This window comes from Fukomys damarensis, unplaced genomic scaffold (genome assembly GCF_012274545.1).
Source record: "Fukomys damarensis isolate Sample0158 unplaced genomic scaffold, DMR_v1.0_HiC HiC_scaffold_19, whole genome shotgun sequence".
Classification (NCBI taxonomy): domain Eukaryota; kingdom Metazoa; phylum Chordata; class Mammalia; order Rodentia; family Bathyergidae; genus Fukomys; species Fukomys damarensis.
This window is the reverse complement of record NW_022900931.1, coordinates 28,349,194-28,376,365: the sequence shown is the minus strand read 5'-3', so window position 1 is coordinate 28,376,365 and position 27,172 is coordinate 28,349,194. Positions and strand designations below refer to the sequence as shown.

The window sequence follows — 27,172 nt, the reverse complement described above, 5'->3', positions numbered from 1 at the left end:
GCAGGCCTGTGTCACCATGCCTGGTTGTGGAGGCCCTCTTTTAAGTGTGCTTTCATCTTATGTCTGCCTCTGCACTCCACTGTCCTTCACCACATGGTCTGTGGGGCTTTCCGCAGAGCCAACCTGCTTGTGTCCCAGCACCTTCCAGACCTGGGGCTGGCTGAGTTCCACCTCTAGGGTACATCAGCAGGAGGCCAGAGGAGGGAGGAGAGTGTGGTTGGGATTTATCACTCTGCTCGTTCCATGGGGTCACTGCTGACTGGCTTTCTCCCGGAAATGAGGCTTCCTTGTAGCCCTCTTGCCCTACCAGTTCTCTTCTCTGACCCCCAGCAGCTTTTCTTCTCTGGCCTCTTTCACCGGGGGTCACTGGGGAGCAGCCCTGTCTCATGTTTCAAGCACCTGCCAAGGCTCTTGACCCGGGTCATCTCATTCAGACCTTGACCCTCATGTGAGTAGACCCTCACAATAACCTGGTGTGTGAGGAAGAAGGAGACCATTGGGCCAGCAACATAGCTGGTCTCAAGTGGAAGTGTCCCAGTCCTGGACCCCAGGCTTCCCTGGCCCCTGCGTGGTCCCTGCACCTGTCATACCTATGTCTTCTGGGCCTTATAGATTCCAGATTCCATCCCCACCCCAGGCCTCCTGACTTGGCAGCAGCTGTGGGTGTGGGACCCGTTTTCTTCTCCCTCTTCTCCTGTGACCCAGCAGTTCCAAGTGCCCTTACTGGAGGGCACCATGTGACACTCGATGCAGCACCCTGGGAGAGTCAGCACCCGTTGCTTCCTTCCGGCAGCCAGGGCTCTGCATGCATGCACAGAGAGGGCCAGGCTCATTCTCCAGCCTGCCCTGGGGTGCGGGCTGCCTTAGGCACCCATGTGCTGCCCTTGGTTTTGGAAGCTTTGTTCTGTGTTTCCTGGTGGTTGTAGGAGGCCAGAGGCCCAGGCTGTCCGCATAGCTGGTTTCTCAGAGCCGGGTACTTATATGCCCTGCCTTTGTCTTTGCTGGTCTGCTCCTTCTCATCTTCCTCTTCCTATTGTGAACACAACAGTGGTGATCAGTCATGGGAGGCCATGGCCAGGCCTGCCACGGACATGTTCCAGTGGCCTCAGGGACTCAACTTTCGTGCATCAAGTGTCTGGTCATAAGATGATGGCTCGGGCAGGGTGCCTCTCAGAGGAGGCCCCCTTCCATGCCTGCTCCAGCCCTGCTCACCCAGGGTGGTATGGCCACTGTTCCTGTGCCCACACTAGCTCATAGCACCTGCTTGTTTGATGTAGGGTTCCACAGAGTCTAACAAGTCTGTCTCTTTCCATAGACAGAAATCCGAGGCTGGGGAGATGAAGGTTGACTCAAGGACACACACTGTGACTTTGTGGCAAATCTGGGGCCAGAAATGCAAGTTCCTGATCCAAGAGCGGGACTTTGCTCTGTGTACCTGGGCTTCGACAAGCTGCCCAGGGGCCATGTCCCTCTTTGAGATGGTTTCATCAGTCCAGCTATAGGAAGTCTCCCAGGTCGCTGGACATGAGCTGCAGGGGGAGTGATTCATGAGCAGGGTCAGACTTCTGTGTTCCATTAGCAAAATGGAGAGGTGCATAAAAAGGAGTTTAGAGTTGGGTGTGGTGGTGCATGCCTGTAATCCCAGCACTTGGGAGGCTGAGACAGGAGGATCGCTGTTAGTTTGAGACCAGCCTGGACTACATAGTGAGTTCCAAGTCAGTCTCAACTACATAGTGAGACCTGATTCATGAGCAGGGTCAGACTTCTGTGTTCCATTAGCAAAATGGAGAGGTGCATAAAAAGGAGTTTAGAGTTGGGTGTGGTGGTGCATGCCTGTAATCCCAGCACTTGGGAGGCTGAGACAGGAGGATCGCTGTTAGTTTGAGACCAGCCTGGACTACATAGTGAGTTCCAAGTCAGTCTCAACTACATAGTGAGACCCCCTCTCAAAAAACCAAAAAAAAAAAAGGAGTTTAGAACACTGCCTAGGGGGGCTGGAAAGGGGTGACGTTGGTCAGGAAATGCTCTGGGCTGTGACTCCGGTCATTGGCCATGTCCACCTCAGGATCTTGACCAGCGGCGTGGCCTGTCAAAGCGTCTGTCAAAGTGTGGGAGGCAGTTTCCTCAGACTGAAGGCCAGGTTCTCTGGTCTCGGACTCTGACTTTGAGCTACTTATTTTCTCTGGCTTTCATTTTTCCTTACCTATAAAACAAGGGATATCCATTCTTCAGTGACTATGAAAATCTAGTGAAATAAGAATTTAAAGGCATTCAGCACGGATCCTGGTCAGTAAGTGGTGGATGTTATTTTGTTTACCTCTCAGATTAAAAAAAAATAGATCTGTGTTGCAAGGTGAAGCAAGGCCCAAAGAAAGTGGGGGAGAAATGTGCAGGTCCTGTCATCTGGGAAGGGCCTGGGAGGGGAAGGGAAGCAGAACCCTGAACAAAGATTCAGCATTCAGCAGTCACCAAGGCCACCTGGGAGCTTGGAAGCTCATCATGCACTGAGACCCAGGACTCCGAGTCTCAGAGCCTTCTGCAGGGTTGCCTGTCCACCTGTCCACCCGTCCTTCCCACAAAGTGCTCTCTCACATTTATGCTGCCCTTGACAGGGAGCCCTGGCGGCCATCAAGATAAGGGCCCTGCCTTTGAGGGCATTTACTATGGCAGGGGCAGGCATGGACACCTCAGTTTACAGGGGTATTGTTATGACTGCATGAGGGCTTCCAAGGGAGGAGCCACAGAGGGAGCTTTTGAGGGAAAAGACAAAACTTGGAACTTGAGAACCAGGCTTCGTCATTTACTACTAACTGTGCTGCAGGCTGAGGCACAGGAAGGACAGGCCCTGAAGGCTGCAAACTCCACTTTTCTACTCCGTCACATTTTACCCTAACCCCCCAAAACTTCAGGTCTTTTGTCTGAGGCTTGTGTGTGGTCAGCTGAGTATGCGAAGGAGCAGTGACACACAGAGGGGAGACTGCATGACTCCTGATGGGAGATCCTGGGGCCCGCTGACTAGCAGAGGCTGCTCCAGAGTCTGGTAGGACACCAAGAGCCTGCAGTTCTGCTGCGATTTACTTTCTCTTCATGGCAGATCTCACATGTTCTGTGGTCCATTTACTCACGGGGGTGCTGGAGTTGGTGGGGGCAGTGGTCAGAGGAGACCGAGTGTGGATGGCCTTCTCAGAGCTGCCCGGGGTGACGGCAGGCCGGAGAGGGAGAAGCTGCTGTCCTAGGCAGAGGAGCAGCAGGCACGAGGGCCGAGGCATTCTGTGCACTCAGGACACCCAGTACCAGGCAGTGATGCCCGGGTAGCACTTGAGGAGGGAGGAGCTGAGCATGAACTGGAGGAGGAGGTGGTCAGACTGTGGTGGGTAGGGGAGGGCATAGCACATGGCTAATGAACTTTGACTTCACTGGGAAGCACCCTGAGGCTCCAGTGTGTATTCTGGCATCACGGATCCAATACCTGCCTGGGTTTGCTTGGGCTCTGAAGCACCCAGCCTTCTGAGATGAAGCAAGGCAGGGCAGGCTGTGCGGGCAGGGAGCACTTTGGGGCAGCACACAGTGGGGCCACAGTCCAGCTTGGTGCTGAGGATGCACCTTTCTCACTGTGTGCTCCCGAGCCTCTTCATGGGGCTTCCTGGCACTAGGCTGAGAGTTGGCCGGCTCTAAAGCGCTGCTTGGCCTTTTTCTTTGCACCCACCCCAGCCCCTTGGCAGTCAGTGAAGGTGTTCGCTCATCCATCCGTCCTCTTGCTCATTCATTCATGCATTCGGCACAGATTTACTGAACACCCACTCGGAGCCAGGCACTGGTATGATGGCAGTAAAGAGCCAGATACTGCCAGCAATGGTAAAGCTTTCATTTTATGGGAAGACAGACAATAAACAAAGAGGAGAAAATGGCATCAGGAACTGCAAAGATATCTGAAGAAAAATAAAGCAAGTAAGGGAATGAACCTGGTAGAGGTGGGGATGCTTGACAGCAGGGGAGCGTGGCTGGAGTGGGTTCTCTGACAGAGTGGACTAGATGCCCTAGTGAGGCGAAAAGGGACCCATTCAGATGTCTGGGAAGCAGCTGGCATGGAGGCCAGTGGCAAGAGTGAGTCTGGAATATGGAAGGAGTCCAGGGAAGGCTGCTGGGTGATGGGGCCCAAGGAGGCAGGGGTTGGAGAGTTTGGATAGAAGCATAGAGCCCTGGAGCTCCACAGGCTGGCATCGTGCCCTGGGCCTTCCTTCTGACTTCTTTATGACATGGTATTCAAAGCACATGGTGGTCTCTTCTTCAGGGCTGGGGACCCGTCCATAGACATTCCTTTGGAAAGTATGCTTTTGAACTTATCTTGCTCTGTTTCCCATCACGATTAAAGTGCAGTTTCTCCCTTCTTTCAGGAGTGAGGGGATGGAGGGGCGAGTTCATACTAAAGTGCTTATTTAACCAGTAAATGCTCATAAGTCATGATGGGAGCCCTTGTGCGGGAGGTGATTGGATCGCAGGGGTGCCCTAGTAAGTTGCTCATGTGAGGTGCAGTCTGATTAGACAGGTGGTCATGGGGCGTGGCCTGGTTCTTCTTTTCTTTCTCTGCTTCCTGTTCACCATGACCTGAGCTGGTTTTCTCTGCAATGCCCCTCTGGTATGCTGCTTTTCACAGACCAAAATATGAGCCTCAGTGAACTCCTCTTTTAAGCTGTGAGTGTTGGGGATTCTTTTGTAGCAACGAGGAAAGTGACTGGGATGGAGAGTTTTGGCAGTGATAGAAGAGACTGAAGTGGAAATCTCCACCTGTGGATTTTTTTTTACCTGGTACCAGGGATCCAGCTCAAGACCTCACATTTGTGAGGCAGGTGCAGCAGCACTGCGCTAAATCCCGGCCCTCCCTCTGTGTTTTGTAGGTTTTTAAGTCCAGTGGTGGCCTATTTTTGTGGTTTTAAATTGCTAAAGTGATTGAATTTGTCGGTTTTAATCAGAATTCTCCCTCCAATTTTAAAAATTTTGATAGAATACAAGTACATATCATATACATTTTCCGTTCTTAACCATTTCAGGCCGTCAGTGACACCAGGTGCTGTGCACCATCCCTGCCGCCCATTTCCAGAACTTTCTTCATTTTGCTGTACGGAAAACCTCAACCCCCTCAAACGATTCGCCGCCCCTCCCCTCAGCCCCTGGCAACCGCTGTTCTACTTTCTGTCCTTGGATCGTAGTAACTCTCAGCGCCCCACACAGGTGGAGTTCCACAATGTGGCGCTTGGTTTCCTGGCTTCTTGCCCCCTAGCGCAATGTCCCGAGGCTCTCCTGTGCCGCAGCGTGGGTGGGGACTTCCCTCTGCTCAAGGCTGAGTGATGCGCCGCTCCCTGCAGGCCCTGTGTTTCGCTGCCTGCTCTTCAGGAGAGTGTGGTTCGTTTCCAGTTTGGTTATTGTGGGAAATGCTGACATGAACATGGGTGTACAAACATCTCCTTGGGAGCTTATTTTCAATTATTTTGATCATAAAGTCTAGAAATAGAAACACTGGATTTTGTGGTAATTCTATTTTTAGTTTTTTGAGGAATCACTATAACCTTTTCCAAAGTGTCTGTAGCATTTCACAGCCCCACAAACAGCACATTCCCATCTTCCCCATATCCTCACTAACTCTGGTAATTTTTTATTTTTAAGACATGTATTAGTTATCTTCTGGGCAGGGTTAGACCCTCTTGCTTGAGACACACTTAGCGAATCCTTTTGCCCCCTTCTAAAGTGGTTCTGGAAGTCCTCTTCCACAAGCGTCTTCGTGAGGTAGAGTTAGAAGAATCACAGTGAAGGCCCCTGCCGAGCAGGAAGGCAGGCCCATGGGAGCAGCGCGCTGGGCCCTCAGGGACCTGACTTACCGGACTGGCTCTTCCCCAGAGTCAAACTGTCATGAAAAGTAAACCCTGAACTGGCACACCTCTAACAGCACAACTAGACACCAAAGAAAGACTTGCTGAATAGCAAGGGTGATGGGATGCATGTGTCCAAAGTGAGGGAGAGTATTTTGAGGGAGATTAATGGCAGTGTATCTTCCTCCATAATACATCTAAAAAATTTTAAACATTCATATTTTTTATTGCCCCTAGTACTCCAGCCTTCCTTTAATGAAGATAAATGTGGTATATCTTTTAAATTCTTTTACTTTTAATGTAGTTTTATATTAAAATTAAGTTTCAAATAGAGGGGTATGTTAGTCAACTTTTTGTGGTTGTGACAAAATACTTGAGGCAGGTCAGCTTAAAGGAGGGAAGGGTGCATTTTTGTTGCTTTCGGGTCTGCGCTGCAGCAGCTCATTACAGCAGCAGCACGTGGAGGAACATAGCTCTCACCTCATGGCAGCAGAATCAGGGAGAAAAATAGGAAAGGGTCAGGATTCCGTGCCCCCTTCAAGGGTAGGCCCATAGGCCCCGCCTCCTGAGTGAGGCCCCACCTACTGAGGTAGCCACTACCCCACAAGCGTCATGGCAATGGGACTGAGCCTCCCACTGGTGAGCCTTGGGGGCATTTCAGGTCCAGATTCTAAGAAGGGAACAGGGTTGTGTGTAAAAATCTAATGCGACCACCTTTTAATGGGGGTATTTCAACCATTTACATTATTGATGTAGTCGGTTTAAAGCTACCATCATTCTATTTGTTTCAAGTCACTGTTCTTTGATAACTTTATCTTCTTTTTTGATCACATACATACACTGATCTTATAATCTACCTTCAGGCACTATTATAGGGCCACATTTATGTTTGGTTTTAGTTCTCATTATAGGTACTGTGATACCTCTTTCCTTGACAGCCTGGCAATTTTCAACTGGATGCCAGACATTGTGAATCTTACCTCGTTGGGTCCTGGAAGCTTTTATGTGCTTTGTATTTCTAAGATTTGTCTGGGGTGCAGTTAAATGACTTGTACAGCTTAATCTTTTGGGGGTCTTGCTTTTAAACTACTTTAGTCTTGGAGTGATTTCCCACTATTGAGGGGAAAATTAAAAACAATAAAATACCTCTTCTGTGTATCTATCAATTATGAGGGTTTTTTTCATTCATAATTTTTTCACTTTGGGCAACAAGACCACTGCGGGCCTCTGAGCACTGTGGGTCACTATCCTTTCAGGACTCTTTTCCTGGCCTCAGGGAATTATCCATATACATACTTGATTAGTTTTCACTGAAGACCTGGGGCCCACAGAACTCCAAAGGCTTCTCTCTGAACAGTATTCTGTGCCCCAGGACTGGGCCAAGTCTGGCTGTCAGGTTGCCCCCAGATCCCCACTTCTGCCTCTTCCACGAACACAGATCACTGGCTCTGCCTGGGTTACCACTTTGTGCCTCCAGGCACAAGCAGGGAAAATCACAGGCTCACTGATTTGTTGTCTCTCAGGGATCACAGCTTTTTGATGCCCAGTGCACAAGGCCTTGAGAATTGCTATTTCTTATGTTTTTTTTATGGCTTTTTAACAACTATTGGAACTGCTTCGGAGTACTTTAAGCCAGTCAGAATCCTGGAATCTGTATTGGTTAATTTGGAATAGACCTGGATATTACCCAGTGGCTGACATTATTTTTTTTTAGCTGGAATGCAACATTTTTTCAGTGAATATTTGCATCAGAATCTCTGATTAAAAGAGTCAATTCTCCTATGAACCTGGGTATAAACATATTTATTTGAAGTAATGCGTTTTGCTAGAATTAGGTGAATGCATTGGGGGAATCCACAGAAGCTTCATGGGAATCTAGAATGAGTTGGTGAGGCTATAATCTTGGCCAACCGCTCATGATTTTCTTTCTGTCTTGTAGCATGGTTGGTAGCTGCTTTCTTCCCCTTCGGCCATCAGTGTAAATACCCAATTCTGTGGGGACAGAGGACTCAGCTCCTGGTCCTTGCAGGCTGTGCTGCAGGGTACCTGGACCAGTCAGGCAGCTGCTCTGAGCCATGGTTTCTGTGCTGCAGCAAGGCCTCCCTCTCGGGAGAACGTCCATCGCACACACTTGAGTCTGCAGAAGCTGCTTGTGGTCCACGTGGCTGAATTAGGAGTCTTCGCACACAGCCTGTATTTGCAAGACATTTTCTTCTGGAAATCGCAAGGAGAAGATGCTTCTTGGTAAGGGCATTTGGAGTACTGCCAAAGCCTCCAAAGGGTGCCTGAGAGTTCCTGGGATTCTGATGATTATTCCCTCAGCTTCACCTTCTCCCTGCCACTTCTTTACCCTCTCACTGGAAGTTCTGACTGCACTATGGGAAGGCGCCTTCTTCACTCTTCTTTCATAATATATTTATGAAGGGCAGTGAGGAGCCAGGCGAAGGGTAAGGATACTGTAATCAACACATCTTTACTGAGTTCCTGGCTTGGTGCCATGTATTGAGGAGAAACAGACATTTAAGATATCCTTACAAGTCAGAAGGAATTCACTCTTGCTGCCCGCATGAACCATACAATTGCCTGGAGTCTTTTACCCACAAAACTGAACACGGTAACGAACAGCTTTATACCTACAGGTGCTACGGGGGTCAGAAGAAGGGCAGGTGACCTGGGTGAAGGGGCCGGAGAACACGACCGATTGCCAATGATGGCTCTTCCGAAAGAAATCAGAGGTGGCCGTTCCTACTCAGAGAGCTGGGAAGAAGAGGACAAAGCTTCAGGGTGGAGTGGAAGCATGGAGAGGGTCGAGCCAGGATCAGGCCTCAGAACGGAGCTAAGGGCAGCCAAGGCCTGGTGTCTGGTGCCACTGAAGAGCCCAAAGGGCATCACTGTGTGGAGCCACATGGGGACAGTTAACCCTGCATGCTCCCACTTTGCACTTCAGAGCTAGATCTCAGTGTTCCACAGCAGCCCTGTGCCAGAGGAGGACACACGACCATTGGCGTTGGACAGAAAGGGAAGCTGAGCCTGGGTCCGAAGCTCTTGCATATTGATGTGAACAGGAGAGAAGAGACCCAAGAGCAAAGCCACAGGGGCTCTGCATGTGCAGCGGGGAGGGGAGCAGGAGCAACCTCTCTGCTGCTGTCCCCAGACCTGGGACTGACCCCACGGGATGAGGGGACCCTGCTCTGGAGCTCACACATGGCCTCACCCGGCCAGGTAAGGGTATCAGCAGAAACTGTCTTTCTGTACATTGGCCCGTGAGGGGGAGCAAGGTAGGAGCCAAGCTCCTTCCAGTTGAAGAAAAAAAGAGGACCCTGTTCTCTTGAGGGGGAAGAGGGAGGAAAAGGAGGGGTGCCCGGGGAAGTCTGTTTTGAAGCCCATTAAAGAGGAAGAGCCAGGAGCCAAGCATCCAATTAACCTGACATCTCTTGCAGCCCAAATATCTGAGGATATAAGAAGGGAATTTAATATGTGGAGGTTTGGGAGAAAAGTGACTAATAGTGGAAAACAGCCCCAGTTTATTTAAAAAATAGGTCAGACCGAGAAAATCCAAGAGACTTTCCCAGCAGTTCCTGTGGAGGAGAAGAGGGAGTGCTATGGGGAGAGGAAAGTGCCATTTTGGTCTGAGGCAGGCTCTGCTGCTGCACCACACACAGCCGGAGGCAGGCACCAGGACACCATGCACCGCTGTGCACCAGGAGCCCTGAGTCCAGCCTCCAGAACCCCAGTAATGAACAATGTCAGGGGTAGCCAAGGTCGCCAAACCTGAAGGCGGTGGAGCCCGCCAGTCCCTGCTCCTCTTTTCTGTGGTGGAGATGCCTAGCTGACTCCACAGAGCTGTGGCTGCATGTGTCCTGTTGATGTCAGAGGGGATGGAGAGGGCAGGTGGCCACAGGACCAGTGTCTGTGGGCTTCAACTGTGAGCTTGCTGTGTGCAGATTTTGGTTTTCACCCCACAGGGCCTGGCCCCTGGATCTGGGAGGGCCTGAGTCTGCCCCATGGTGGTTGACACAGATCAGATACCAAAACTCTGCTCCAAGTCAGCATCCAGACGGCTTCTTTCAGAACATTTTGTCTCTAGACATGTTGTTGGATCGCCCGGAAGGAAGAGTGCCACACCATCCATTTAGGGGCTCAGACATTCCCGTTCCTTCCTGGAGAGTCACAAGTCATTTAGGCAAACTGAAGGCTGAAGACTGTTACAGAGAAGCGCCCCCAGCTAACTGCCCAGCACGCTGCTCCAGACGCCCAGTCTGTGGCGGCAGCAGGACGCGGGCTCTTGCCCTGGGAGGCTGGCTGAGGATAGGTGGCCAGCTCTGCCTGCCCTAGAATGCTGAGGCTGTCAGCCCAGTCCGGGCAGCACACTTGGAGGACCAGACCCTTTGAGCCTTCCCTGGCAGCACCGTGCGCAGGGAGGGTGGGTGTGAGTTTGCCAGGTGGCAGGACCAAGAGAGGGGCCTTCTGGGAAGTGCAGCCTCGAGGGGCTTGGGCTCCAAGGCCACAGGACTGCAAGAATTTCTCTGCCAGGGAGGCCAGGGGATGATAGCATCAGGCTGTGGCCCCTCCGCTTGGGGACGGAGCAGGGTCTAGAGAGCTTCTGTGGCTGAGAAGCCTGCCTCAGTAGGGCCATGAGGATGGCAGTGGGTGATGACATGGAAGCAAGTGGAGGGCTCTGGACACCCATTGCAAGACAGTGACTTATAAAACCTGTAGCGTCTGGACACCTCAGTGCCTTGCCCAAGACTCTGGGGTTCTGGGCCCCACAGTAAGTGGCCATGAGCTAGGGCTGCATCCTTCGTGGGGGGGGCACTTCACACTGGCTTTGTGGGGACTGTCCCCCTCTAAGGTGACAGGAGACACGGTGCCAGAGAGGAGGGTGGGACTTGGCCATCTGTGGCCAGGGTGGGTGAACAAGCCCCATCTGGGAGGTGTGATGGAAGCCACAGGAGAGGCTGATGCCCAGCAGAGCCCCCTGACCTTCCCCAGCTGGAATGGTCCCCACTGGAAAACTGTCCCATCTGAAGACGGTGCCAGAGGAGCCAGCTCTGCATGCAGCCATCCATGCAGGGTCGCAGCTTGCACTGCCTCAGCAGTGAACTCGGAGCAACGAGGTGGGTGGTGCCAGGGGCGCTGGTGTTGGGCTTGGTATGAGGGTGCGTGAGGTGGGGAGGTCAAGGCAGCTGGGGAGACAAGGGACGGTCCTGGCAGAGCAGTCCCTGAGTCCCACCCATGGAAGCCCTTTTTTCCCCCTGCAGGTTCTCTGAGCCAGACAGCAGCAATTCAGGTTAGGAAAAACTCTCTTGACATTTAGAGAACAGAGCAGGATTTGGCTCCTCTGGTGGAGCCTCTTGTTCTCGGGAAAATGTTTTAAGGCTTGGGCTGGTGCCAGTTGGAGCCATTTATATCCAAAGGGCTTGGGTTCGCGCCAGCTGCTTGGTGTAGAAAGCCAGCTCCTCCCTACCCTCTGCAGCCCCCGCTTCCTGTGCCCACCACCCCTTCGCTGTTCTTCCTCGAAGTCTCTTTCTCCCCTCCCCCAGGACACCTCTTCTGCTGCCTCAGAAGCTTGCAGCTCCAGCTCCACCTCCAGCTCCCTCCTGTGACCCTTTCCTTGTGTGGTCTCAGATTCTCCATCGTGGCCTGGGGCCTATGTCTGCCCCCTCTTATGCTCAGCCTCCTTGGGCCTGCCTGCCTGCCTGCCTGTGCCTGTCTCCGCTGGAGCAGTTTCTTCTGGTCAGTCCTGACCACAGCCTCTCCCTGCCCTGGGCCCAGGCCCACCTTGCTACTGTTTCTGAGCATAGCCTGGCTCCTGGCAGAGGCTTACTTAAGCCTGGTTGGTCAGAACTGAGTTGTCTGTAGCATCAGTGCTAAGAGCGCAGGCTTTGTCGTCAAACAGATATTGGTTTACATCCTGGCTCTGTTACTTGCTAGCTCTGGGCTCTGGCAAATGACTAAAGTGTTTTTAAGCTTTAGTTTTCTCAGCTGGAATTTTCAGCACCTTGTAGAGCTAGTATGAAGATTTCACGAGATGTTTATAGCCGATAGCACTGGGGTCTCATCTGGTGTGGGGCCTCCTCATCCTCATCCCTTTCAGGAGGAGGTGGGTGGTGTCCAGATGCTCTTCCGGATCCCCCACCCTGCCTGGCGAAACCCTGTCTGTCCCATGAGGACCAACTCAATGCCTCCACCCCCAACCCCTTCCTCCTGGTCTCTGTGCCTTTCTCTGGCCTCGGTGTCCAGTGGGGCCTGGGCCTGTGCCCCAATGGGATGGGAAGACTAGGAGGAAACTGTGCTGAAGAGGCCTCAGAAAGGCCAGCCCGAGGATGGGTCCTGTTTGAAGAGTCCCGGTAGTAGGCAGCACTGAGAGTAGAACACAAAGTCAAAAAATCCTGACAACGGGCAGTGACTCTCCACAGACCAGGACACAGACTGCAAGAGGAGGCTTGCATCTGAGCCCTCATGGGAGGAGGGGAGAGGAAAGTGAGGCAGGGCCCTTCCCCTGAGCTGGGCCACCGGCACCTGGGTAGGGCCAGGGTGGAGGTGATGTACAGAAGGCAGGTGTGGCCAGGGCTGCGGGATGGCAGCACCCAGTCCTATCCTGCAGGGCTGGGAGCAGGGGCGAAGTGTCCAGGAAGGGATGCTCGGGCTTTGGCAGCCGCGGCCACCCTGGGCCTGTTACTCGGGAGCCCTTGCCATCCATCCCTTGTCCCTGCATGTGGCTTCCAATCAGAGCACCAGCCTCCATTTCTCTCCAGAGGTCTGGGGCTACGTTTCCTTTGCTTTTCAATATTATTATTTTTCGCTATTAACAAAAATGGTGTGTGTTAGTGGCATATATTGTAGAAAATCCAAACCAACACAAACAGGGAAGAATTAACTCTTGATGACCCCATGTCCTATGGCAGTCACTGCCAATTCTGGTGCCTTCCTGGTCTCCTTGTGTGCAGTCTTCAGGGATGCATGGGGTCACTGGCCTCTGGCCACCGGGCATTCCTCTGCGCCCACTGAATGCCTGCTGCAGTGGTGCACGGACAGGCCCTCATTTTCACAGCACAGTCACACTGTGCATTTTTGACCTGCTTGTGCCCTTCAGCCAACACTTCACTGCACTTGTATGTTTGTGTTATTGAAGGCTCTTTGCATAGTCTCTTTGATGGCTGCGTAGCATTCTTCGGTACGGATGGGTCACCGCTGTTTGGATCATTTTGGTTTCTGGAACACCGAAGCTGACTCTCGCTTTTCCGGTGATGAGCAGCACCATCATGGACGCTTGCACTACTTATTTACGATGTCTACAGTTCTCTCCCGTGATAAATTAAAAATCACAATCATGGGTTAAATCATTTGTGCTTTTAACACTTTTAAGGCATCTTATCAGGCTCCCTTCAAAAACTTTTGACCTATTTACATTTCCACAGGAAGCTTATACAAGCACCTGTTTTTCTGAAAACCTTACAAATACAGAGGTTTGTACTGTAGTTTGGGAGGAGGAAATAAGTTTTTTATTTTGAATTTACCTGGCTTCTAGTGGGGTTAAGCGTTTTCATTGCATGCTAATTTTCCTTTTGCATTTACTCTTGGTCCACATTAAGTGAGGGCTCGTCTCTTTCTTCTTGATTTGTAAAGGCTCCCTCCCTGTGACAGACATTAACTTTTGTCTGCTGTGTGTGTCAGGAGATACTTCTCCATTTGTCATTTGCCTTTCTATTTTTTTATGGTATTTATTGACTGGAACTGCTTTAATATTTGCTTGCTAGACACCTTTTCTTATAAGACTCAATGACATTTCAAACTCCACATGTCCAAATTGAATTCATTATTTCCCCCACCCCAACCTGCTCTTCCTGCTGACTTGCTTATTTCTGTTAATGTCACCACTATATTCCTACTCACCCAGGCTTGAAATGTGGAAGTCATCTTTGATTCCAGCTTCTCTCTTCCCCCATATTCTGTCAGCTGCCAACTCCTATAAATTCTATTCCTGCACTTCTCTGGCAGGCAGCCCTTCCAATACCCCAGTAGCTCTCATTCTCATTATTTTTTGACTGGACTTTGAAAATAGCCTCCTCAGACCACTCCTGGCCTCCCTAACCCCAGCACCTCTGCTCTCCTTCCTTGCCCTCACCTGCACAAAGCTGCAGTGTTCATCTTCCAAGGGCAGCGCTCAGGCACAGAACTCCCTGGTTACAGATGCCGACAGCTCCCTACTGGGTGGGCATTTAATCACCACCTCTTAGCCTGACCACAGCTTCCTTTCAACCCGATCCTCCATCCTCCACCACCACAGCCATGCTGCTCCCCAGCAAGCTAACACTTTCCCACTGCTTCTCACCTTTTTGCTGAAATCAGCTCTTCCTCTTCGAATTCCGTCCCAGCATCTCCCGATTCCAAAAGCCATTCTACAGTCTCCCCACCTTACCCTGCTGCCAGTTATCCCAGGACTTCCTGACTCCAAGCTGAAGTAAATTTCTCTTTCCTATCCCCTGACAAGTCTCTTGAACTTCTCTTGTAGAACACACCTTATTCCAGCTTCCAGTGGAGCCCTTAGGGTTAGGGTCTAGAAAGCAGCCCTCAGAGGGCGTGGCTCCCACATGTCTCTTCCCACTGCCCCTGCTCTGGCAGGTGCTCCGTAGGTGCTGGTGGAATTGAAAGCAGTGCCTCAGGTGGCTGAATGCCCTGGATCAGAGGCCGCTGCTATTTTTCACCTCCTTGCAGCCTTTTGGAAGAGGATGCGACTTCCTCTTCAGCCCATGGGTAGAATACGATTCGCTCTGCCAGAGGCTGATGGAGGCCAGCAGCGTTGGCCAGAAAGGACTGGCCCACAGTCACCTCTTTGTCCATGACCTGTGGCTCCTGAAGTCAGTGCCCCCACTCCAAATCCATTCATCTTTTAGTCTTCTACCAAGGGTGGCACATAGTAGACACTTTGTAAATTGGCTACAGGGCAAAGTGACCCAGGAGCCTCATGGGAAGGGGACGTAGGAGTCAGAGTTGAATGATAGCTCGGGGTGCTGTGGCCCTGTGACTGACCACGCACAGTGCCTGGACCAGCTCAGAGATTTTCCCTCCTAATGTATTTAATAGTCAGTATTGGGGTCAGCTGCATACACAGAGCCTTCTTCAGCGCTAGAGGTGACTCTGCAGCCCGCACGGGAGTGTGCAATTGACACAGTCTATTTTTAGCCTCTCAGAGACCGTGACCAGCATCCCAGAGCCGAGGTGGGCACACCTGCTGCATTCTAATGAGGCAGCCCTGCTCGCCTCTGCCAGCCAGCCCAGTGCTTGCCAACCTGAAGTCTGATCTGCAGAAGTAGGAAGTCTGCTCATTTCCCAGAGGTGGTAACCTACATACACCAGGGAGGCGGGACCATCACACCCCACTTGCCCCTCCCCGAAACACTGGGCCCTTGGGGGCTGTGCCCTGGCATGCAGGAAGGGTTGGAACCATTGGATTTCTCTATCTGCTCTGTCCTAGGGTCCCATTGTCTTTGTAGTAAGTCTGACCTGACCCAGCTCACGGGTAAGAAAATTGAGATACAGAGCAGGGGTGTGGTTTGTGTGATTAGAACAATAGTAATAATAATAGCAAGTCCAATGAAACGCTTACTATGTGCCAGGCAGAGTTCTAAAGTTTCTACGCTGATAAGTTCATCCAAATCTCTTGACGATTCTCCCAGGCAGCTTTTATTATGCTAATTTACAGAGGAGGAAAATGAGGCATGGTGGTGACAAGTGACTTCCCCAAGTCACATAGCTGGTGAGCAGTGGAGCTGTGTCTCAGAGCCAGGCCACAGGTCCTGGCATTTGAGCCCTCAGTGGTCACTGTTATCCACTCTCAATATCTGCTTTTAACTTTATAAGAGCCAGGGTAGGATCCTGGAGCCCTGATTCTCAGCTCCTGAATAAGCCTGGCTTTCTCTCTCTCTCTCTCTGTTTCTCTCTGCCTGTCTCTGTCTCTCAGTCTCTCTGTCTCTGTCTCTCTCCCCCGTCCCATTCCCTCTCCCTCTCTTGATGGGATCTAACTCAGGGACTTTTGCTTGCCAGGCAAGTGCACTGCCTCTGAACTGCATGGGGTTGGTGTTGAGCCTTGCCTACTGGGTCTCTTGGAGGCCAGGGAGAGGAAGTGCTCTGCAGTCTTGTCTGAGCTTCCCTCCAACCTCGAGGAGCTCCCCAGCTGTGTCTTCTCTCTCCGCTCAGCCTGCAGGATGTGGGCCCCAGACAGTGATGGGCAGAAGCAGCAGGGAGCTGGGCTAGGAAGTATTAAAGAGTGTCGAGAGTGGGCTTGCCCCCTAATATCCTGCTGTCTCCCACATGCGAGCCCTCAAGGGAAGAACCACACCCAAGACCACAGCAGCCTCAAGGCCCAGAAGAGCCCTTCTGGAGTCTGCACTCTTAGCCACTGCTTGTGCTGCACATCTTTTTGTTGAGGGTTTTCCATTTCTCTCTACAGGAAAATGCTGTCTTCCCCCATTTAACAGCTATGGAAACTGAGGCCTAGATCAGCGGGGGTCACCCAGCTCCTAAGAGCCCCTAGGCTCAGTCTGGTCTGGTTGGCTCATCAGCAGCAGGGCACCTCCCTGCCATTCTTAGCCATCAGTCTGACTGCCAGGAAGTTGGGCAAAGTCGCTGACCCCTCGGAGGGCTGCTGCTGTGGCTGGCTGGGTTGGGGGGTGGTGAGAGGGAGGGGAGAGAGACCCTGGAGGCTGGGGCCTCCTGCTCTGCTGATCCCAGGCCCTTTTGCCCCCTGCAGGTGAGCAGCGCCCCCTCCCAGACCCCTCAGCCTGTCGTCCCACCCAAGCCTGTGCAATGTGTCCATCATGTGTCTACTCAACCCAGCTGCCCCGGCCGGGGCAAGATGTCCAAGCTGCTGAACCCAGAGGAGATGACGTCGAGAGATTATTACTTTGACTCCTACGCTCACTTTGGGATCCATGAGGTAAAACACCAGTGGGTGGGACAAATGGCGCACACAGAAGCTGGGTGTGGTGGTGCATGTCTGTAATCCTCACACTCTGGCAGGCTAAAGCAGGAGGATCGAAAGTTCCAGCCTGGACAACTTGGTGAAACCTTGTCTCAAAAGAAAAATTAAAAAAGACTAGGGATGCAGCTCAGTACGAAGGACCTGGGTTCAATCCCTAGTACTGAACAAAACAGAGGCAACAGAGTATATTCAACATTGTATATTCAGATGTATGGCACACTGTCCCATGGTAAAGTGGATTCTCCCAGTGTCCTGGGCTTCTGGCCCCCTCTGTCCTGTGTGCCCTTCTGGCAGGGTGAGGGCTGAGCAGGTCAAGTGTGTATCCATGTGTTCTGCCCCCGGAAGGGGAGCACAGGCATGTGGGTATTACTTGTTTTACCTTACAGTCCCATGTCTGTCCCCAGCAACAAGCCAAGGATATCCAGTGAGGACTGAATGGTGCTGGCCCTTGCACAGGTCTCAAGTGCTTGCACCCCGAGTTCTGGGGCTGAAAGGACCCTCTTGGAGGTCATGATGTCTCTCCATAGGCCAGTGAGAACCTCCAGGATCAGAGAAGCAGGAGGATCGATCCCTTAACCTGGCCCCAGGCTGACACCCTGGTTAAGTCTCCAGAAGTTCTTAGGTCTAAATGCCTGGAACATGTATGCTAGGCATGGAACGGAACGGAGCCTCCTGACGAGAGGCTGCTCAGCTAGAGGGGACATATGGCACCCACACCCTGCACCCCATTATCCTCTCCATCATGCTCCCAAGCCACCCAAACAACTAACACTTACTATTCACCAAGTGCCAGGAGCGCATTATATGTATCATGTCATTTAATCCTATTCACCTATAGAGAAAATATTTCTGTGATCCCCTTACTATATGAAGAAAACATTGAAAAAGGAAAACATTTGCTTGCTGTGTAACAGCATTTTCAAGACAAGTCTCCATGCTCTCTTCCATTTAGACACCGCAGTAAGCTTTGCCTGCTTCCAGTGTGGCACTGCATTCCTGGCAGGGTATTTTGATAACAGTAGCCTTCATTTGTTAAGTAGAGTACATACCGAATGCTGGCTGTTGTTGCAAACATTATGTACTATTGACTCATTTGTTCTTCATGTTAGCACTTCAAGTTAGCATTATTGTTTGTCCCATTTTACAGAGAGTTTGGGTTCTCAACACTCAGATGACTCCTCATTATTTGTGATATTTCTTTGCACAGAGCTTAGCTAGTGAGCACAGAACTAAAACTTTAAATTCACATTTTGGCCCCAAGGACTTTATTCCTAAGCACCATGCAACAGAGCCTTGAAAATAACCTTCCTTCCTCCCTTCCTAGCCCAGCCTCATGGAATCATTTGTTTCTATAGCCCCATTTGGAGGTAGAGGGTGGAGGAGCCCTCAGTTGCTTCTGGAATAGAGTTCAGCCTCATCTGCTCCAGGAAAGCTCAAACTTTGGTGAGCCTACCTTGGGCACCACCCTCCGTATCTAAGCACTCGCTGGGACCTGCAGGGCCTGGGGCAGGGGACAGAGCTCAGTTACAAGGCCCTCTCCCAGGAGGGTAGCTGATATCATGTGCACCTTGCTTCATTCTGCAACCTCTTGAGGTGAGGATGGGGGTGCATGAGGACCTACCCTAGGCCTGTGTGAGGCTCTGGGAGGGAGAAGGCATTCTTTCAAAAGCTTTCTATCCTCACGACCCTATTCCTACTTCAAGGACATGTCCATGGGAGAAGTTCTAAATGGCTTGTTGCTCAAGGAACCCACTTCCAGGCAGATTCCTGGAAGAGAGATTTGGGACCCCAAACATCTCCCCTAAGGGCTCCTGAAATCCCCCATTGGAAAGAACCAACTATGACATGCACCTCATAAGCCTCCCTCTGAATCCTGCCCCTGAATATGTTTTCCTGGGCTATTTTAATCTCTGAATTTCTTCAAGTTTTGGAGTTCCAGCCTGGGACCCAGTGCTTGGCATGCTATCTGCTTTGCAAAAGTATGTTGATATGGCTGCTAATCCAGCCTCTCAGGGGACACCTGGTCAGCACAGGACACCAGAAGCGTGTGTGGACACCAAGGGTCATCAATTACCAGGCCAGGTTCCCTCAGTTTTGCAAGAAAATAAAACTTGAGCATAAAGATATATAAACATAGTGCAAATGGAACAGCACACTAAAGGATGGGCAGATCATGGTGTCCTGAGAAAATTAGAACCTTCCGAATGGGAAGTACTTCTGTGCATCTAATTTAAATCCCTTCTGCTGCTGCTCTAGGCCATTCTGTAGCCTGCTGCTAGGGAAATGCATGGGTCCTTTGATACAGGGATGGCTAAGCAGCCTTCCGTCTCCCCTAAGACACCCCTCCACTCTGTTTTCAGTCTCCAGGATCATCTGGCATGAAAGGGTGGGGGCACATGGATGACATGGATCTGTGTAGAGCAAGGGTTCTCTCATGTCCTGATATCAAGCATCAGGGATCTGATTGTGCTAGACAGCTGGCAGCAAAGCCTTCCCTCCACGGTCTACATAGGGCTTGATTTTCCCATCCAGGGAAAGTGGCCTCTTGGCCATCCTCTCCTAGGGGTGATGGGGCAGCACTACCAGCTGGTGATTAACAGTGCTCAGGGTGTGTTGTGCAAACATGGGATGATGGAATGGCTGGAGTAGTCTATATACAAACAATGGATGCCCACAAGGCAATACTGGGCACTTTTTTTTTGAGACAGGGTCTCACTATGTAGCTGAGACTGACCTAGAATTCACTCTGTAGCCCAGGCTGGTCTCAAACCCACAGCAATCCTCCTGCCTCAGCCTCCTGAGTGCTGGGATTACAGGCGTGTGCCACCACACCCTGCTGCAATACTGGACAATTCTGCTTGTCCCATCCGCCAGCCCCTTCTGAAACGGTCTGCACCTAGCCTCTGGAGGTCAGAGCCCAGTGAGAGGAAGTCAGTGGCCTTCCCAACCCAGACCTCTATGAAGAGAATGAAATCCAGAACTGGAGCAGAGGTGGCAGAGGTGTGCGTCCTGGGGCTTTCACCTCCAGATCAAGGACAGCTCCATTACCTCCCAGAGCTCAGCTCCGCTTCTTAGCCACTCTGGGTGTTGACACTGCCCTTGAAGGCTTGCCTGGAGCAGAGTCCCAGCCAGTGTGGCTGTGCTCCCAGCGCTCAGCCTGGGCACCCTCCCTGTGGCTGGCCAGCTCCCTCCTTTTGACAATCTTGCTGCAGGTTCTATTGAAACAGCATCTCCGGGGACTCTTCCCAGCAATTAATGGATGAACTGTCCTGAGTTCAGTGGGTTGGAAAACTGGGAGGCAAAGTCATCCCAGCAGGAGCTGGGACTGTTTTCAATAGGTTGGCACCTTCTCACCTGCAGTGTCTCGTAACCTCTGGACTATGGGAATGGCTGAAGTGTGGCGCAGGAGGGAAGAGAACTTTGCTTTGCACAGAGTAGGTAGGGGATGCCTTGCAGTCACCACCGTATCCTCCCAACATTTACAGGGGCCAAGGAAGTGGCAGAAATCAGCTAGTTAGGGTAGGGCAAGTGGGGTGCTCCTGATTAGCAGCAGCAGTATCTCCAGAGGTATTCGCCCAGCCGAGAGAGGCAGCTAGAACCTTTAATTCTGGCTGTGATGGGACATCTCTGACACTTTTATCCTCACAGTGCACCCTCAATGTACAACTGGCCTGACATGAACAACTTGGGTTACAACCAGAATTTTAGTTTTTAACTTACGAACAAAGTCTTGATTTACAACCCAAATACTGGCTGCTCATGCTTCCAGATGGTCTCAGATACAGATTTAGCCCTTGAAGAGCTCTGGAAGGAACATGACAGCATTCTTTCCTGTGTGGGGTTAACTGAGAAATCCTGGGCCAGTGTCTCTCTAAGGACACTGAGATCTTCCTGTACACAGAAAGGGGACTTTGAAGGCTGTATAGAAGAGCCTGAGCCTTCAGTTGATCAACTTGACTTACAACCGGCCCTTGGAAATGAATTGAGGTTGTAAGTCAAGGGTCCTTCTTACTCCAGAGCACTTTCTTGCATGGACAAAGAAAAGAGTTGTAGTTATCAGAAAGATCCAGAGCTGACACTTTTGAGAAATGTAGAGCATTTAAAATCATCAATAACCATATGAAGTAGGTGCTGTTATGACTGCATTGTCCAGGTGAAGAAACTGAGGCACAGAAGATAAATGAGGTCCCTGGACGTGTGACTCGACTGCAGGGATCCTCACTCCAGCACCCATGTGCCAAGTTGCACCCTGCATAGACTGTCTTCCTGTTTGCTGAGCACTTTCATGCACTGTGCTCTGTGCCAGGCCCAGGGATCCCATCTGCAGTGTGTGCTGTTGGGTCTCCAAGGTCTCCTGGGGAAGAGAGGCTTGAGCTCCCTCTGAAAGTTTCTAAAGCTGGAAGTGAACATGGTCAAACCCCTGCTGTATTTGACTTCTGCTGACACAAAAGATACCAACCCTGGGGCAGAAGAGGAAGGAGCAGCTTGGCTTCAGAAGGGTTACTGCTTCCTTTCCACCCTTAGTATCTTACCGGAATCTGCCCTGTGATCCACCTTGACTGAGAGAAAGTGAGCTCTGGGCTGCGTTGTTTGGCCTGGGAGACACGCAGGTGTGCAGAGCTTCAGAACATGAGAATGAAGCAAGGCCCGCAGAGGTAAAGGGGGCAAAAGAGAAATTTCCAATCACAGGCAAGCATCTTTAACACTGTCCTCCTGGTGGCTGACAGCAAACACACAACAAAATCAATAAAGACTGGAGAATTTAAACAGTACGAGCAGCTTGACCCAATAGGTTGCATGGCAACCTTGAAGTACAGAGGATATGTGGAAGCTTTCACTGGGGGTTTGTGGATCAGTCACAGAGCAAATCTCGGTCAACTTCAAAGGATGAGATCACGAAGAGTAGGCTTTGTCTGTCCTGGTCAGAATGAATGAAATTGGAAGCCAAAAAGCAGTGTTATCAAGAAAAGCACTAAATAATGGGAATTAGGCAGCACTCTTCATAATCCAGGGAATAAAATGCAAGAGAAAACGTTTTAAAATAGATGATGATAAAACATAACATGTATTTTTATGTGCTGCAGCTAAAGTAATCTTTAGAGGGAAATTCATAGCTTTGGATGCTGATATTAGAAAAAAAGAAAGCTATACAATCAATGATAAAGCTTCTTCAGTCTACAGAAAGGACAGGTCAGACTCAAGAAATTGAATAAACCTGGGAGCCAACATGAATGAAAGAGGAATCAAACAACAGATAAACACAATGTCAAAAGTTAATTTTCAAAAAAGATTAACTGAATAGAACTCACATAGAGTGAAAAATATCAGAGAATACACAGATTATATCAAAAATGAAAAAAAAAGTTTTGCCACCACAAAGGAATGATCAAGTACCTCTTCTTAATTTGTACTCTTAGCCTTATCAAATCTCAGTCTTGAATGAAGAATCAGCATTTCTTTAAAATGTCATGGATGGAGATAACAGTGAGAGATTATGCAGCTCTTCAGCGGGAAATGAGAGGAAGTTATGGCTCATAAATTTGACATGTTAGATGAAATGGACAAATTCATTGGGAAAACAGATTTTCAAGATAGACATAGAAAGCTAAAATAGCCTTTTACCAATTAAATAAATTGAATTAATAACTTCCACCAAAAAGAAGCATACACTAGGATATATGGCTTTACTACTGAATCAAATACTGATAGGAGAAAATACCAATGTCAAAAACTTTCCGAAACAAATGCACTAAGGGGAGAACAAGTTATGATCCGAGCCCAAGTGACTTTCTTTACCAGAGAGTGTAAGAATGTCCCTTATACCAATAACTGCAACAAAACACTGTCAACTAAAACCAAAGAATATTTTAAAAGGATAACACTGCACAGTGAAGTGCTAGCTCAACCAGAAAATGAATCAGGTGGGCCCAACACATTAACAGAATAAAGGAGAAAAGCTATATATGATCTCAATAAATGTAGAAATCATATGTGGCAAAATTAAATACCAATGCATGACAAAAGCTCTCAGTTAAAAATAGAAGGAATCTTCTTCAGCCTGATAAAAGACATTTACGGAAAGCCTGCTGCTAAAATTATACTTAATGGGGACATGTCAGGCATTGGAACAAAGGAAGGATGTCTATCTTCAGCAATCCTGTTCTACATTTTGCTAGCAGTCCTTCCCAGTGCATTAAGACAAGAGGAAAGAACAAAACACAAAAGAAAAAAAAAATTAAAAATACACTTAGAAAATCAAAGAAGGTGTCAGAAAATGGAAAGATAGCCCCTGTTTCTTGATAGGCAAAATCAAATGCTGTCCAAATGCCACACAGATTTAACACAATCCTGACAATCCCAATCAAAATACCAATAGCGATCCTCACATAACTAGAGAAAGCAATCCTAAAAGTCATACAGAAGAAAAAGAGACCCAGAATAGCAAAAAACAATCCTGAGTAATAAGAGTAAAGAGGGAGGCATTGCAATCCTGGATTTGAAGTTATATTACAAAGCTACAGTGATAAAAACAGCATGGTACTAGTACAAAAGCAGACATGAAGATCAATGGAACAGAATCAAAGAAGCAGAAATAACTCCAAACACATTTACTATGTGATCTTTGACAAATGGGCCAAAAACATACAGCCTCTTGAATAAATAGGACTGGGAAAACTGGCTATCCACTGCAAAAGATTCAATCTAGACCCATATCTGTCACTAAATTAAAATAAAAATGGATCAAAGAACTAAATGTCAAACCAGGAACACTTAAGCTTCTGGAAGATAAAATAGGTAAAACTCTTGATGTCCTAGGCATAGACAAGGACTTTCTGAGCAGAACCCTGGTTGCACAGGAAATAATGCCAAAAATCAACAAATGGGATCTCATCAAATTAAAAAGCAAAGGAAGCAGAGCCAAAAGACAGTCTATACAATGAGAAAGAGAAAATTTTGCCAGCTATTCCTCAGAGGACTAATATCTGCAAAGAACTCAAAAAAATTAGATGCCCCAAAGTAAAAGACCCAATCAGAAATGGGCAAGTGAAATGAATAGATGCTTCACAGAGAAAGTACAAGTGGCCGATAAATACATGAAGAAATGCTCAGCATCATGGCCATTAGAGAAATGCAAATTAAAACAGCACTGAGATTCCATCCACTCCAGAAAGAGTGGCTGTCATCAAGAAGTCAAATAACAACAACTACCAGTGAGGTGCAGGGGAGAAGGAGCCTTTCTTCATTGTTGGAGGGGTGTAAACTAGTACAAGCACCATGGAGACTGGTATGGAGCCTCCTCAAAAAACTAAAACTGGAAATCCCATTTGACCCAGATGCTCCCCTTTACGTATTTCTTCTCAAAGAGTTAAAGACGTCTTGCTACAGTGGTACCTGTATACCCACGTACATGGCAGCGCCACTCACAATAGCTAATGCCACGGCCCGCATCGCCGAAGGGCCCACAGAGAAACAAAGGTAGAAGATGAAGAAAAGACAAAGAGAACTAAGAGGGGGGTGAGGGGGCTCTTCCTCCTGATGGGAGGAAAAACCCATTGCATTTATTTACAGTGCTAGAGATAGAGGAAGTGCAGGAGGAGGTGGAAGGGGCTGGTCTGTAACGGGAGCCAGGGGAGCAGGTAAGGTCTGCAGGACATCATGCTTGGTGGTTCTCTGGAGAATGGGTGGACAGACAGTCCTCTTCTTGGCCAGGTCTTGCTCCTCCAAATCCTCTTGTTGCCTGTTGTCCTCCCCTGGGGCCGGCCTCATCCAGGAAGGGAAGTGAACAAGATGTGTGTTCCTTGTTCCACACGGGGCCCTGCCTCATCCTGGGAAGAGGCGAGGTAGGCCTGGCCATGGTGATTTACTTTACAGTGCTCCTAGCAAGCTAAATCTCAGCAGCAGCCTGGATGTTCATCAACAGAGGAATGGAGAAAGAATGTATTTACACACAGTGGAGCACTGCTCTGCCATGAAGAAGGGTACACTTGAGCCATTTGTAGGAACGTGGATGCACCTTGAGACCCTGATATTAAGTTAAATAGATCAGACACACAAGCTTACATACCTCAGTTTCTCTTATATGAGCACCCAAATTATAAAGAGCAAAATAAAATATAGATAACAAGAAGTAGAGAGATCTTTCTCGAATGGGAAGGAGATTGAGAGATGGAGGGAAGGGAAGGAAAAGGGATAAAAAAAGGAATTAAGATGTGCTATGTAGGGCCGGGGTTTCAGCTCAGTGGTTCTGCTGCCTGCCTCACAAGCGCAAGGACCCAAGTTTGATCCCCAGTACTAAAAAAAACAACAGAAAAAGATGTGTTATGCACATGTACCAGCTCCACACAAGGAATGTAAACATTATGTACTGCAAACATGCACTAATAAAAATAAAATTCAGGTAGAAAAAATTAAAAAAATACAGATAGAAAAAATAAAGTTGACTTTGTAAGTCACAAGATTTTAGATAGAAAAATAAAAAAGTCTACAAAAAACCCAGAAAATTCTATCATCATTAATGTGTGAAGGGAGCAATATTGTAAAATACAAGTCAGCAGGGAATAATATTTTTAAATGTCATATGCATAGTAAATTTAATGAAGGGAATTTATAAAACATTTTGGAGAGAAATTAAAGAAGACCTAAGTAAACAGAAATTTATATCATGTTCTTAGCTTGTAAAACTCAATTTTTCTAGAACGTGAGTTCTCCTCAAATTTATTGACAGATTCAATGCAATTCCAATGAATATCCCCAGGTATTATTCTGAGTGAATAAACTGATTCTAAAGTTTGTATGGAAATGTAGAGGACCTGGACAAAACAAAACAATCTTTTTTAAAAAAAAATTTTATTGGTACATTTTAGGTATACAACATAATGACATTCATCATCGGAGATCTTTACCTTTACATGATGCATTTTGATTCTTATTTTCCCTACTTCCCCTGCCCTCCCTTCTACCCCTCTCTATTTACAAAGACTTTATTTCCATTTTTTTCATTTTCTCATATTAATTCCATTCCCTTCTTTCCTTTCCTCTATCATATAAGAAATAAGCTGGAAGACTTTCAGTCCTTCATTTCAAAGTTAACATAAACCTACAAGCAATCCCATCAGGGTAAAATTGGTATATCAGTTTCCACAAATGGAGTCAACTGGTTGTACCAAAGGTGTCAAGGTAATTCAGTGAGGGCTGAATATCAACAGATAGTGCCTGAATTATTTCTTTGTATAACAGCAGCAACAACAACAACAAAAAATGGACTTCCTGACTTGCACTGACACATGAAACACGAGGTGACCCGGAGGTCCAAAGGTGCAAGTTGTAACTGTAAGGAGGCTCTCCCATGACCTTGGGGCGGATTCCACAGGGAAAAAAATACTGATCATCAGTGAACAAAAGAAACCCTGAAAAATCGGTATACACCAAAGTTAAAAACGAATTCAAACTATATTAAGAAAAAGGAAACAGGTTAGGAGAAAATATTCAATATATTTTGTTTAGCTAGCAAAAAGGGCTTGTTTCTAGCATGTGTCAACTCCTACAGTTCAATAAGTACAAAGCAAACTGCTAAGGGAAAGGTAAGAGAGGACTGAACACATGCCACAGAAGAGATCATCTGAAGAGCCAGCACGCACACGCAAGTAGGGCCACGTTAATACCGCCTCCGAAGGCCACCGTCTGTGCCGAGCCCCTCGTCCACGTCCATCTGAATGGCCACCGAGAGAAACAGTAAGTCCGAGTCCCTGGGACATGGAACAACGCGAACTCAGTACTGAGGGGATATTAAATGGAGTAACTATTTGGGGGGAAAATGGCAATTTAGGAAGCTAAACAGACTTCTACCTTAGGAGCCATAAAATTCAGTTGAAGGTGCGGAAGCACACACAGCAGAAATAGGCATCCCCCGATACTCACGCTCGTCATGATAGCAGGATGCCGGAAGCATTCCCGAATATTCTTGAAGAGACGGGAGGGAGAGAGGGAAGAAAAGGATCATAAAATAATTCGGATGTGTGTTGTGCACATGCCGATTCCGCACAATGAACGCAATCATTACGCACTGCAAATAGGTGCTGATAAAAATAAAATTTTTAAAAAGTGAAAAAGGAAATTGTGGTAAATTCATAAAAAACCGAACATTTTATCAACAGCAAGAAAAACCAAAAAGAGCGAAGTCTGGGTACACGGCATAATGGGAATGGGACTCAGAAACTTCACGCGGAAGAAACTCGGAAGGAATTTACACCAGCGTCAGCGCCGCTCGCTGTGGGGCCAGGGGCAGAACTGACTGCGCGCGCTCCGGGGCGCCTGGGCGGGGCTC

General features: G+C 48.8%; 1 protein-coding gene across 1 annotated transcript in view; it reads left to right on the top strand.

The window, feature by feature from the left end:
• The first annotated feature begins 8,238 nt into the window (after nucleotides 1–8,238).
• Prmt8 (protein arginine methyltransferase 8) overlaps nucleotides 8,239–27,172 on the top strand; it is a 52,990-nt gene continuing 34,056 nt past the window's right edge. The window contains exons 1-2 of the mRNA XM_010611578.3: nucleotides 8,239–9,086; nucleotides 16,618–16,803. Coding sequence (XP_010609880.1) covers nucleotides 8,790–9,086; nucleotides 16,618–16,803 — 483 coding nt within the window. The 5' untranslated portion in view covers nucleotides 8,239–8,789. The remainder of the gene's footprint in view (nucleotides 9,087–16,617; nucleotides 16,804–27,172) is intronic.